The sequence below is a fragment of the Equus caballus genome, chromosome X (assembly GCF_041296265.1).
Source record: "Equus caballus isolate H_3958 breed thoroughbred chromosome X, TB-T2T, whole genome shotgun sequence".
Taxonomy (NCBI): Eukaryota; Metazoa; Chordata; class Mammalia; order Perissodactyla; family Equidae; genus Equus; species Equus caballus.
Window position 1 is genome coordinate 107,317,145 of NC_091715.1, and position 15,213 is coordinate 107,332,357.

At 36.2% G+C, this 15,213-nt stretch overlaps 1 protein-coding gene across 1 annotated transcript in view; it reads left to right on the forward strand.

Moving 5' to 3' along the window:
- Nucleotides 1-12,673, forward strand: part of COL4A5 (collagen type IV alpha 5 chain) — a 225,583-nt gene extending 212,910 nt beyond the window's left edge. Inside the window, exons 48-51 of the mRNA XM_001490419.6 lie at nucleotides 7,844-8,021; nucleotides 9,898-10,012; nucleotides 10,376-10,548; nucleotides 11,418-12,673. Of these exons, the coding sequence (XP_001490469.1) occupies nucleotides 7,844-8,021; nucleotides 9,898-10,012; nucleotides 10,376-10,548; nucleotides 11,418-11,499 (548 nt within the window). The 3' untranslated portion in view covers nucleotides 11,500-12,673. The remainder of the gene's footprint in view (nucleotides 1-7,843; nucleotides 8,022-9,897; nucleotides 10,013-10,375; nucleotides 10,549-11,417) is intronic.
- The last annotated feature ends 2,540 nt before the right edge of the window (nucleotides 12,674-15,213 follow it).

A 15,213-nucleotide genomic window follows, 5' to 3' on the forward strand; every position in this document is an offset into this window, starting at 1 on the left:
TTTATAAACTATCAGAGTAGTTTAAAGCTATATAAAGCACCATATTTCCATATAAAATCCACTTCATTTAATGTGTTCCCATTCATCTTCTTTATACTGGGGTGGGTAGTTTGATTGATGAGCTAAGGCTGGACTGGATGACTCTCAAGATCTCTCCCAATCCCCAAGGTTTCTTTTTCTGGAATGTTGACTTTGGATTTTGAGGCCCCATTGTTTGACCTATTTTAGGGATCACTGGGGCTACCTATTTTAGGGATCACTATCTCTTTTGCCTCCATAAAGACATTTAAGAAGATAGTCTAGGCTCCCAGCTTCTAGGGTCTGTATGGTAAGAGGTGTCCTGAGGTCTCTTCAGCTCGGCCATTCTGTGAAAACAGTTCTGCAGCAACAGAGATCTCCAGAAATCTGCTCTGCTCACTGTTCCCAGGGCATTTGGCCGTACCTGCCAGGCAGTTCTGGCCCACCAGAGTAGTTATAGCCGCTTACATGGAAGCCAATAGTCACAGGTCATTTTATGAAATGAAATAACGTAAGAGTTTGCCCAACACTTTCTTCTTCTTCTTCTACTTTTCTTTTTTTCTTCTCCTTTTCATCTTTCCTCTGCTACTTTTCCTTCTTTCTTTTGCCTTCTTTATGTAACATCTTCTTTTTCTAATTTTACATTTGAGAAATCTTCATTGTGAAAATACTCTAATCTTTTAGATAATTTTCTCTAGTCTTTCTCCCATAAAATTCCTCTCCTTTTAGTCCATTCTCTCTTCACTGTCATAGTCTAACTTATACCCAAAATCAAGCTTGTAAACTTCAAATGCCTAACCCAGCAAGTCAATAGAAACAATTAGAAGTTTTTAAGTACCATAAAATTTAAAAATGCAATGCAGAGAGAAAATAGGATCTGCTATCTAGTATGTCACTATAACTTTTCAAAATGTATGTATTTAGTCAAACAAGGGCTGTCATAGTATGCCTTCAGACTTAGAAGCTATAAGATGGTCATGACTTGGATACACTTTAAGTTTCAGACATAGGAAGACCATGATAGGGCCCAAGATCCCCAAATGATCTTGAATTACAGAGTCTCTGGTAGGGTTCACACAAGGATAAAATTGGAGATATCTTGATGAATAAACAAAAAATAGAGACAGCTATAGCTTTGATGTTAAAGAAACAATCACTTGATCAAATAAATACATAGTCTGTATTGGATTAGCGAAAATATTATGGTGTATAGAAAAAGAGGGTGGAAGAAACAGATTGAATACTAAAACTGTTTTGTCTGGGAGAAAAACAAAACATACTAAGAACCATTAGTCTATTAAAGCCTTATAATTTTAGAAAATGAGAGACATTGAGAGTTCATGAGACTGCTATCTCTTCAAAAATTTGGAGACTATAACACAGAATTTTGCATCATTGTGGGCAGCCTACAGCACACGTGCAACCAAATACCCCTGTTCTCATCATTATGGGCCTCCCTTTTATGTACCTGTTCCTTTTTGTTCTTTCTGAGACCAGGGATATTTCCAGCTCTGTCCATAATTAGGCAATAATGTTAGTTTTATTTTTAAATTACTTTATAATTAAAAAGCACTTTCATATCCATTATCCAATATGATTTTCACAACTATGATCAAGAAAGATATAGGACAGGTATTGTTTTTTCCATTTTATACGCACACACAAAAACCGGCTAAGAGGTTAAGTGGCTTATTTAAAGCCACACACTCACAAAGTGGTGGAGATAAGAATTGAACCCAACACCTGCCAATTCTAAATCCATTCATTTTTCAGTTATGCCAATTTGTCATTCATGCTCACATGACCTTGAGTCAGCAGTTACCTCTCTCTGAGCCAGTTTTTTTCTCTGAAAAAAAGTCTAAATTAGACTAAATCAATTATTTTCAACATGGAGGACTTTTGAAAAGATTCCTAGGTGATTCTCTAAAAATTCCAAGTGCTTTTGATGATCCACCAGGTTTATGCATTATTGGGCTTTTATCAGTCATCTTCAATCTGAGATAAGCATACTCCTTTGGCTACATGAGTAATTTCCAAGAGATACTCAGGCATAATTTTAAAGGAATCAATTTTCAAATCCTCAAGTTTCATATATACTTTCTCCTAAAGTTGAACTGCCTGTCCATATGCTTTGGATAAACCCCTTTCCCACATCCCCAGTCACTATCACCCATCTCCCACTATAAAAGGATCATACAATGGTACATTGCTTTGAAGTATGAAAACCTCTAGGGGACAAATTCAAAGGGACAATTCAAAATAATGGTTTTGTTAAAGTCTCCATTAACTGAGGCTCTATAGTTCACTTCTAATTCATCTCATTAAGAAATGCATTTCCTGGTCTATCTCATCTCCAATATTTTTCATACAACCCCCACGGTAACCGCTAAACAAAAGATCAGAGCAGAGCCACAAGTCACAAAAAGAGAGAAAACTGAGAAATCTCCCTCAGAAAGCCACCAAAATGAAATAGCAGTCAGAAATACAAAGGAAGAGAAACAATGGAAACATAGAACAACCAGAAAACAAGAGATAAGATGGCAGTATTAAGCCCTCGACTATCAATAATCACTCTAAATGTAAATGGTCTGCATTCTCCAATCAGAAGACACAGAGTAACTGGATGGATTAAAAAACAAGACCCTACAATAGACAGCCTCCAAGAAACGCATCTCAGCTCCAAAGACAAACATAAGCTTAGAGTGAAGGGATAGAATACAGCACTCCAAGTTAATGGCCAACAAAAGAAAGCAGGTATTGCCATACTTTTATCAGATAGAGCAGACTTCAAGTTAAAAAACAAAACAATGAGAGACAAAGAGGGGCAGTATATAATGATAAAAGGGACATTCCACCAAGAGGACATAACACTTATTAGTATATATGCACCTGACACAAGGGCACCAAAGCACATAAAGCAATTATTAACAGACCTAAAGGGAGAAATTAACAGCAACACAATAATAGTAGGGGACCTCAACACCCTACTCACATCAGTAGACAGATCATCCAGACAAAAAGTCAACAAGGAAATAGTAGATTTAAATGAAATACTTGATCAGATGGATTTAATATATATATAGAACATTCCATCTGAAAATAGCAGAATGTACATTCTTCTCAAGTCCACATGTATCATTCTCAAAGATAGACCATATGTTGGGGAACAAGGCAACCCTCAATAAATTTAAGAAGATTGAAGTCATCCCAATCATCTTTTCTGACCACAGTGCTGTGAAGCTAGAAGTCGACCACAAGAAAAAAACAGGGAAAGTCAGAAATATGAGGAGACTAAGCAACATGCCATTGAACAACCGTTGGATCATTGAAGAAATCAAAGGGGAAATAAAAAAATACCTGGAGATAAACGAAGATAAAAATACAACATACCAACTCTTATGGGATACAGCAAAAGCAGTCATAAGAGGGAAATTCATAGTAATACAGGCCCACCTCAACAAGCAAGAAAAATCTTAAATAAGTAATCTTAAAATGCACCTAACAGAGCTAGAAAAAGAAGAACAAAGCAAGCCTAAAATCACCAAGAGGGAAATAATAAAAATCAGAGCAGAAATAAATGAAATAGAGAATAAAGAAACAGTAAAAAGGATTAATGAAACCAAGAGCTGTTTCTTTGAGAAGATAAACAAAATTGACAAGCTCTTAGCCAGACTCACAAGGAAAAAAAGAGAGAAGTCTCAAATAAATAAAACTAGAAATGAAAGAGGAAAAATTACATCAGATACTGCAGAGATACAAAGGATTATAAGAGAATACTATGAAAAACTATATGCCCACAAATTCGATACCTTAGAAGGAATGGATGAATTCCTAGACTCATACAACCTCCTAAAACTGAACCAAGAAAAAATAGAGAATCTGAACAGACCAATCACAAGTACAGAGATTGAAACAATAATCACAAATCTCCCAAAAAACAAAAGTCCAGGACCAGATGGCTTCTCTGGAGAATTCTACCAAACATTCAAAGATTTAGTATCTATCCTTCTCAAACTATTCCGAAAAATTGAATAAGATGGAATACTTCCTAACACAAACTATGAGGCCAACATTGCCGTGATACCAAAACCAGGCAAGGACATCACAAAGAAGGAAAACTACAGACCAATATCACTGATGAACATAGATGCAAAAATCCTCAACAAAATATTGGCAAACCGAATACAGCAATACATTAAAAGTATCGTGCACCACAATCAAGTGGGATTTATTCCAGGGATGTGGGAATGGTCCAGCCTCCACAAATCAATCAATGTGATACACCACATTAACTAACTGAGGAATAAGAATCACATGATCATCTCAATCAATGCAGAGAAAGCATTTGACAAGATCCAACATCCATTTGTGATAAAAACTCTCAATAAAATAGGTATAGAAGGAAAGTACCTCAACATAATAAAGGCCATATATGAAAAACCCCCAGCCAACATGATCCTTAATGGTGAAAAACTGAAAGCCATTCCCCTGAGAACAGGAATGAGACAGGATGCCCCTTCTCACCACTCTTATTCAACATAGTACTGGAGGTGTTGACCAGAGCAACTAGGCAAGAAAAAGAAATAAAAGGTATCCAAATTGGAAAGGAAGAAGAGAAACTTCTGCTATTTAAAGATGACATGATGCTATATATAGAAAATTGTAACGAGTCCACCGGAAAACTATTTGAAATAATCGACAACTGCAGCAAAGTTTGAGAGTACAAAATCACTTTAAAAGAATTAGTTGCATTCCTGTGCGCTAACAATGAACTAGCAGAAGAGAAATCAAGACTACAATCCCACTTACAATCACAACAAAAAGAATAAAACACCTAGGAATAAACTTAACCAAAGAGATGAAAAACCTGTACACTGAAAACTATTAGACATGTACACTGAAACTGAAAGACGTTATTGAAAGAAATTGAAGAAGACATAAAGAAATGGAAAGATATTCCATGTTCATGGGTCAGAAGAATAAACATAGTTAAAATATCCATACTACTGAAAGCAATCTACAGATTCAGTGCAGTCACAATCAGAATTCCAATGACATCCTTCACAGAAATAGAATAAAGAATCCAAAAATTTATATAGAACAACAAAAGACCCCGAACAGCCAAAGCAATCCTGAGGACAAAGAACAAAGCTGGAGGCATCACAGTCCCTGACTTAAAAATATACTACAAAGCTATAGTAATCAACATAGCATGGTACTGGCACAAAAGCAGGCAAACAGATCAATGGATCTGAATTGAAAGCCCAGAAATAAAACCACACATCTATGGACAGTTAATCTTTGACAAAGGAGCCAAGAACATACAATGGAGAAAGGAAAGTCTCTTCAATAAATGGTGTTGGGAAAACTGGACAGTCACATGCAAAAGAATGAAAGTAGACCATTATCTTGTACTATACACAAAAATTAACTCAAAATGGATTAAAGATTTGAATGTAAGACCTGAAACCATAAAACTCCCAGAATAAAATATAGACAGTATGCTCTTTGACATTGGTCTTTGCAACATCTTTTCGAATACCATGTCTACTCAGGCAAGGGAAACAAAAGAAAACGTTAACAAATGGGTCTACATCAGACTAAAAAGCTTCTGCAAAGCAAAGGAAACCATCAACAAAACAGAAAGATAACCCACCAACTGGGAGAAAATATTTGCAAATCATTTATCAGACAAGGGATTGATCTCCAAAATATATAAAGAACTCACACAACTCAACAACAAAAAAACAAACAACCCGATCAAAAAATGGGCAGAAGACAGGAACAGACATTTTTCCAAGGAAGATATACAGTTGGTCAACAGACACATGAAAAGATGCTCAACATCACTAATTATTAGGGAAATGCAAATCAAAACTACAATGAGATATCACCTTACACCAGAGTGGCTAGAATTACCAAGACAAAAAACAACAAATGTTGGAGAGGATGTGGAGAAAAGAGAACGCTCATACACTGCTGGTGGGAATGCAAACTGGTGCAGTCACTATGGAGAACAGTATGGAGATTTCTCAAAAAATTAAAAATAGAAATATCATACAATCCAGCTATCCTACTACTGGGTATTTACCCGAAGAACTTGAAATCAATGATCCAAAGAGATTTATGCACCCCTATGTTCATTGCAGCACAATTCACAATAGCCAGGATGCGGAAACAACCCAAGTCCTCTTCTACAGGTGAATTGATAAAGAAGTTGTGGTGTATATATATACAATGGAATACTACTCAGTCATAAAAAAGACGAAATAAGCCAGACAAAGACAAATACTACATGATTTCACTCATATGTGGAAGATAACAAATACATGGATAAAGAGAACAGATTAGTGGTTACTAGAGAGGAAGGGGGTTGGGAGGTAAGTGAAAGAGACAAAGGGGCACATATGTACGGTGATGGATAAAAATTAGATTAGACTACTAGGAGTTAGCACGATGAAGTGTATTCAGGAATTGATAAACAATAATGTACACCCCAAATTACATAATGTTATAAACCATTATAATCCCAATAAAATTACTTAAAAAAAAGAAATGCATTTCCGATAGAAGTTTACTTTTCATGGTTAGTAATTATCAAAATTTGTAATATCTATGTTTTTGATCAGTTGTGAATTAATAATAATCATGATAATTCAAAATAAAATATTTAATATGCAAAGCCTTACGGTCACAGAAAGTTTTTAATAGTTACTTTAAATTTTTGTTCTGGAGAAATATGATAGGATAATCAGTGAAAGACTTTCAAAAATAAAAAACATATTAGGATAAAACTGTGTGAGAGGAGTAGAATGGAGATGTAATTTCCAAATGCAAAAAGAGCATTGTTTGATTTCGAATTGTTAAAGACGAGTTTATGTGCTTTTAAAAATGTTTATTGTTAGACTTCAAATTGTTACATTGGATTCCTTTAAAATAGTAATATGAAAATTTGTTTTTAAATATAGGTATTCACAAAATACTAGAAATGAGTGCTGGTGATGTTGAAATGTGGCTTGCACAGTCCCAGGCTCCAGTATTACAAAGTAGAGTATAGACGGGTGGGTTGGGAGCCAAGAGACAATAACCAATAACTTAATAACTGCCATAGTATCAATTTAAACTTCTGATGAAATATTTTGGATACTAACTTAAAAATGTGTGAGAGGGGTACATCGCTTTTCATCATCCTTTTGTGAGTAGATGAGAAAAGAAAGGCCTAATCACTGGTAGAGATAACCTCTATTGCCCCTACCAGCTCAGAAATTCAAAGGCTCTAGTTCCTTTTCTTTTTATTCCCTCCATCCTTCCTCTCTCTCTCATTTATCTTTTTTCCTTTTTGTTATTCATCTCCAGACCTGTCCATATTGGTCAGCTCTACAATTGTGCCTAGGCTTAAAGAGATTGCATACCCACACAAGATAAATACTGGGGATGTCTTGGAAGAAGAGAGGGCAGCCTGGAGAGGAAATACTGATATGCTATTATAAGGACTCAGTATGTGCCCTTGACTTGTCCACAATAAACTGCCCAATATTCTCCATAAGACACCGTTGTTTATAAGATGCATCACCAGTTTAAAAACAGTGTTGGGGAATATATAATGAGCTACCACAGTAAATGTCTACATAAATTATAAGATATATCCTGACTTTAGAAATGTTAAAATATGAGTTAATGTGCATCTTATAATTGAAAAAGTATATTTATTATCTAAGAAACATGGGCAAGTTTCTCTTTGAGAGGTTGTTTGCTGGTGTTTTAGAAGAAGTTAAAGTATCATCATGATGAAGTTCTTCATCTTTTTCTCCTCAATTCTTCCTAGGGACGGCTGGCAGCTGCCTTCGTCGCTTCAGTACCATGCCTTTTATGTTCTGCAACATCAATAATGTTTGCAACTTTGCTTCAAGAAATGATTATTCTTACTGGCTCTCTACCCCAGAACCCATGCCAATGAGCATGGAGCCCCTGAAGGGCCAGAGCATTCAGCCATTCATTAGTCGGTGAGACATTGGTATAGCTTTGACTTTTACCAATCCCCAGTTAGTTTAGCTAGTCAGAAATGAGTCCAAAGCTAATAATCTGAGCATATTCCTCCCAGGTTAGGTAGAACAGAGGTGCCTTTATAATATTCAATTCAGTATTTAGTATGATCCACATTTATTGGGGATCTGCTTTTGACCATGCCCCATGATAGACACAGTGTAATGTACAAAGAACTCAGTCTAGTTATTAGGCAAATGTATGTAGATTAATCTAATATATATCAGGCTTGGGCTAAGTGCTACAATAGACCTAATAAAAATGTTATGAAAGCATAGGAAAAGGGATGTTTAATTCTAACTGGAGAAATTTGGGATGACTATGTGGAAGAAATGTGTTTTGAACTGGGTAGTCTTTGAAAGATGGGAAGGACTTGAGAGGTTGGCAGTTATAAGGGGGAAGGGCACACTACACAGAGAACATGGGTAGTAGATTGATGTGTCTAGAATATAGTTTGTAAAGGTTACATAGGGAGAAGAGACTGGAAAGTTAACTTGGACCCAAATGGTAGAAGGTTTTCAGTATAAGATTTTATTTTGGAATTTATTTGCTATATATTGGGGAGCCCCGAAAAGTTTTTGAGCTACATTTCAGGGAAGATTACAGAGCTATCAATGCGTAACATGGATTATAGAGGGAATAGTCTTGAGGTGGAGAGACCAGTTAAATTGAAGATATTGCTATATTCCTGGTAGGAGTGGATTGGAACTCTCAGTGGGGAACATGTATCACGTTAATAGAATAGATAGGATTTGGCAGTTGATTAGCTATGGGAAGAAGGAAATGATAGCTGAGGTTTGGTGTATGGGTAAGAGGAGGGTGGTACCATTAATAGATTCATAGAATTTTTCCACATTACAACCCTCGTTTAACTCAATCTCCTAGGCATATTAGATATTGCCATTTTCCTTCTGATTATGACCCAATTGATCTAGGCGTCCAGTAACCATAAAAGATGAATCATTGGAAAGTCTAGTTTCTTTCACATGGCGTATAAAGTTTAAATCTAGTTTAGCCTCTCTTTGTAGCAAATTCATGGTGCCCTTTTTAATACATTTGCCCAAATCCTTTGGGAATTAGGTTTTTGTGATTTTTCTCACTCCTAACTCTTGGGAGTAAAAGGTTCCCTAAAGGTATACCCTATTTTGTAGATAAACTTTGCCAAATTGGTTCAGTCATATTTCAAAAAGGTCCCCTCATGCTCTTATTAAAGATTTGGTAGACTCAGCTGTATTTACTGTGTTGCTGTTTTATTTGATTTTATAGATTTAAGCCACATCCCCAAGTACCTGGGTACCTGCCCAGCATTCTGGATATTTTGTACTTCTCCAGATATAGCCAAATGGTTAATAAATATACTTTGGACCAAAAATAATGGGTGGGGATTGAGAAAGTGTCTTTCTTGTCTTTTCCAGTTTACCAGACATTGTTCTTACCACAGTTTCAGCATTACTAAATGTCTACCCTCCAATTGGGCATTTTCACAGCAAGTAGTATGTACAATACACTATGCCAAACTCTTACAGCAATTATGGCATTGACTACAGCAAGTATGAATACAAATTTGGAGCAGAATGGAAAATGAAAATGCTATAGCAGTGATTCTGTAGTTTCTTGAAAAAAAGCGTACAGTTTTTGTTTGTAACTTTATTATGTATATTGAGAGACAAGATTTATGCAAAAAGCAATTCTCAAAGTTCATTTTTCTCCTCCTTTCCTGAGCATTAAAGACACCTTAATGGGCTTCTATACCAGGAAGGCTACCAAAGAAGAGGGACTGCTATTTCCCACCTACTCACTCTGTAGATTGTATTCCTTCTCCCTTTCCCTTACCAGATGTGCAGTATGTGAAGCTCCAGCTGTGGTCATTGCAGTTCACAGTCAGACCATCCAGATTCCCCGTTGTCCTCAGGGATGGGATTCTCTCTGGATTGGTTATTCCTTCATGATGGTACGAAACATTCTTCCTTGTCTTTGTCGTCATAGCTGACTGTCCATCATATCTACGTTTCTTCCCAGTATGAGGAATCCCTGTCATTTTGTGTAGTAAGAAGCTTGAGCCTTAAATAGTTTCTATCCGAGCACTGTGTTCCCCCTCACACATTTTCTGGAACATATTTTCATAATCTGCCTGTTGCTTTGGTTGAGTACCCTTGGTGTGGATACTATTCTCTTACCTCTGGCCCTCTTCCTTCACTGGATTTGAATTTTTGACCAACTTCAGCACACAGCTTTGGGTATTCACTAAGTTATTATGGCCCATGGGTATTATAGCCCATGGGTATTGTGGCACATTTTTCCTTGTCTTTTCTAGCATACAAGTGCAGGAGCAGAGGGCTCGGGTCAAGCCCTGGCCTCCCCTGGTTCCTGCTTGGAGGAGTTTCGTTCAGCTCCTTTTATCGAATGTCATGGGCGAGGTACCTGCAACTACTATGCCAACTCCTACAGCTTTTGGCTGGCGACTGTAGATATGTCAGACATGTTCAGGTAAGGTGCTTATGACTTTAGTTTAGGTCCTAAGCTTCCTTCACAGATGCTCAGGAAGAGAGGCTGTTCACGGACGGTTTATATCCAACAAATGTTAGTAACTTAGTGGACTGTGTCCTTTATTCTTGCTTGTTCTCCTCATATACTAGACTCAGGTCAGAAAAACAGACGGCTAATATTAGATACGTGTGATTTGAGATTGTTTGGTAGTAATCTTTCAATAGCAAAATAGACAGAGCAAGGAAAGGTTATATGATCTGCTTAATAACAAGTGAGCAGCTGCTCAACTAGACCAAAGTCGGCCCCAGGAATTGAAGCCGTAAACTATATTCTCTCCCCTAGTCCAGTAGTCTCCTTTTGCAGAATGATTTTAAGGCTCTCATCCAAGTGTTTGAATGAATAAGGCCACATATGATATGTGTACCTCAGGATACTTCAATCTGTTGAATTTTTTGTTAGTTTGAATTTATTTTTATATGTTGCTTCTTTTGAGTTATCATTAATTCATATTTTTTATGTATTATCTTTTTGTATTTCTTGTGTATCATGTATTATCATTTATTTGTCATCAGTTGCCCATATCCTCCTCAATCTAGGCCTATCAGAAAAATGTATAAAAAAAGAGAGGGAGAGACAAATAGTCAAAAATAATAGTCGTGAGGAGAAGAGTCACAAAAATACCTATGACCCCTAATGGCTCTTAGGCCATTCCATTCATCGCATTAGATCCCATTGCTCAAAAGTTAACCATGAAGTCATCAGGAGAGCTACTTAAACACAAAGAGAATGTTTGGGTATGAATTTGAACCAATAATAGAATTGAAATCTCATAAAAGGCTAATCTGATAGTCTTATTTCTTATTTCCCAGCAAACCTCAGTCGGAAACGCTGAAAGCAGGAGACTTGAGGACACGTATTAGCCGATGTCAAGTGTGCATGAAGAGGACATAACATTTTGAAGAATTCCTTGTGTGTTTTTAAATGTGATATATATGCATATATATATATAAAATTCCCAGGATGCAATGTCTCACTCTCCCCAACTTCACCACTGCTGCCACCAATGGTGCTACTATATATGACCAAGAGAACATGCTGACTAGTAATCATGAAGATTCCGATGTACCTCAGCAATGTGCCAGAGCAAGGTGTCTATTATTTTTCTATGAAAGAAATAAGGAAATGAATTTACTCTTTGGGTCCAGAATGACTTTCTCCAAGGATTATAAGATGAAGATTATATATTTTGCCCAGTAACTAAAATGGCACGTTAAAAATTCAATTAAGAGAAGAATCACACTGAGTGAAATAAAAGACTGCAGTTTGGGGGAAGAATTATTTTTCATGGTGCTACTAATCCTACTGTATCCCAGGTTTTTAATATAAAAGTGTTAAGCTTATTTTGCTCTGTAAGTAAAGAATGTGTATATTGTGTAAACAGCCTTTTAGCGCAAAATGTTCAGTCATTTAGATGTGAACTGACATGACTCACTCTTTACAGAAAACTTAGGAAAACCTAGAATACAGACAGCAAGATTTTATATCCATGTTTATCAAAGTGAGAGAATTTGTATTCTTGCATCAGGTTACTACTGAGAGTAAATTTATTTTGAGTTTTATCCTCTAAGTTCGTATCTGACTTTTTTAAAAATTAGGTCATTTCTAGTCACTTTAATCAGAATTTTAAATGTTCCTGTTACATACCAAATTTATAATATCCAATGGAGCAATTCACTTTTGCTATATTCTCAAAGACACTCTTAACACTAGATGCCCCCTGTTTTAATATTTCTTACATCTTGTTTTTGCTCATCCCTGACTGGGCAAAGGTTCTCCCAAATAATTTTGAGAAGCAAAAACATACCAAAAAAAAGACAATTCTTTTCCTGTGCTTCTTATGTAAGAATTATTCTCCTGTGGTCTCTGCTTGTACAAGAACTGGGAAGACAGTACTCGGTTAGTCTTCTCTCATCAATTACAAAGCCAATTGATGTTTCTTACTCTTTTTTATTTTAAACATTTTATTATAAATAGTCATAGAATACTTTATTTCCCTAGCTGTCATCTTCTCACTTGATGTTTTTTAACTCACCAATATCAATTTAATTAAAGATATATGTTGTAAGGATGGCTTATTGTGTATCTCTTCAGCCTATGTGTAAAAATGTACTCATTTACAGATAGACTACACATCTGCACATCAACAAGTAGTCCCTTCTCAGAGAATCATTTAGAGCAGTTCCAAACCAAAAGAGGTTTCTGCAGACTTGGGTCACTCTGATAGCTGATAGAAAACACACAGCAATGTACTTTTTCCAATCAAGAAAACAACCCATTCAGAGGTATTTTTGAGATAATAAATTTATTAAAAACATTGTGTTGATGGCTGGGAAAGGAAGCAGAACTACTTTCTATTTTGGGAAGAATTCATTAATAATGTTTAAAGTAGATTAGTGAGTTAATATTCCTAATTATCAAGAGTGAACACATGTAGCTGAGGACTTGCTAAATGTAAGAGGCATTAAAAGCCTCCAAACTAAAATTTGTGTTACAGCTAAAATATGAAACTACCAAAGTGATTTTGAGAATTTTAGACCCTAATATGAACCCATGAAAAATCTGAAACTTAGAGTCTGTAGTGGTAAAAGTTTTAAGTTCTAAACAGTGGTGACTACCTAATAATACCATTGATTTCAAGGCTAGCCAATTGCAAATTCTAGCTTTATTTTTCCATGTAGCCACATACATGAAAACACTAATGGGTAACTGTAAATGAAAACGCCATATTGCATCCTATAGATTTTTCTACATGCTGTACACTCAAAGGATGCTCCTTGAATTACAATTGCAAACAATAATTTCTGAGATTTTTCTTTTTGTAGCTTTCCCTCTCATTTTAGCTGGTTGAAAACCTTGCCTCAAAAAGAACCTCCTAGGCATTCTAACCAGCCCAGATAACCAGAAGTTTGCTCTTCAAAGCTGAGGATCGACTTGCCCTGCTTTACCTTCCATCCCCTCCTAGACCTGGTCTGTGTCTACATGGGGAGTTTTTAAATTGCCTGAAGGGGTCCTGGCTGGAGGAAACATGCAGAGAAATTCTATGGCATAGCACAGTCCGGATCACCTGACTGATTTTTCATAACAAGGTATAGCAGCAAATTCTTTATCCAGGTCAGCTTCTTCCCTGAAAATTATATATTTTTAAAATTTTTCTTTGAAAAAACTCCAATGTGAAATTGCTTAGAATTGAAGAATATAAAGGCAGTAGTCATGTACTGTTAGTTTGCATATGGTGATTTTGAGATAAAAAATTAAATTTTATCTTATATTAGGGATAGAATTTCAAGCAACTTTCTACAGAAAAATAGCTTGTAGTTAAATTTCCTAATATAAGAGTAATTATTCACTGAAAAAATTGTCTAATCTGTGCCACCTCAAAATAAGAAATGTGCCTCTTCAATGAATGTTGTATACAAGAATGTTACATTTGTAAGAGCACAGGAAACTCAATAAATTTTAAACTATCTAAAGGAAAAAAAAAAGAACCTCCTAACATTTTAATAGTTGCACGTGCAGCTAGTCTGTGTGTTTCTTAGTTCCTGTAACTATCCCAAGCCCTGCTTTCTTTTTGAAAGTACATGAACCCAATCTATTCCAGGACCTTAATGTTGTTGACCCTCCCTTGCCACTGAATATTCAAAGATTATTCTGATGTAGCTGCTCTAGTAGTTACCTATAGTGAGTTTTGCAGTCATGCACAGTTAATGGTTTTCCCACATAGGCAGGCAATGAATGAGCTGTTCTGCTTAATCAGAAACAAAGAGTATCAACCAAGTGATATATATACACACATACACACACACGCACAACATATGCTATGTTGGCTTCACACTCATCACTTCCAAGCTTCCAAAAGAGATTTTATTGGACACCTTGTGATTATACAGTCTCTTTCCTCACCCAGCAAAGTTTGAAGAACTTTTTCTGTTTCTTGTGGCGCCATGGAGGTTCTTTGCCTCAATTGGCATCTTTAATTGAAAACTCACTGGTCATGGCAAACCATCAGAAGTTTATTCATATGTTAATCACAAGAGGGCACTATTGCCTATAAAGATAAATCGACATGTGCAATGATTTGTTGTGCTCATTATTGATGGTGGTGGTGGAGTTGTCTAAAGCCTTGCCTCCAGAGTCCTTGTTTTAAGCTTCATGTATTCTTTCATCCTCGTAAAGATCAATAGCAAGTATTTTAAGAGGTGGCCCAGTTTGCCAATGTCTGCATTCAAAATAAGGGACAGCTCTGCAGTCAAAGATTCTTTTAAGGGCCTGATTAGGAGTTGGCTTTGGTAGTGCTTCCCGGGCCTCTCAACCTAGAAGCAAAGAGCAATCACTTTTGTTTGGCCAGGGCTTCAGTTGACTTCTTTAGCAGAGAAACTCTGTTCTCAGACTGGACTATACAAACACCTTCATCCCTAGGCAGCTCCAAAATAAATTGAATAATATTTTTAAATCATATGTCATTTCCAATTTAGAGGAGTGGTTTCCAGAGTATAATTAGGATGCTTGGAAGGTTTGTATAGTGGAAATACTTATAAATTGGGACACTGAAGGAATAAATCCAGATAGGCCTGTCTCCCAAGTTTCACAGCAACAAACATTCATTAC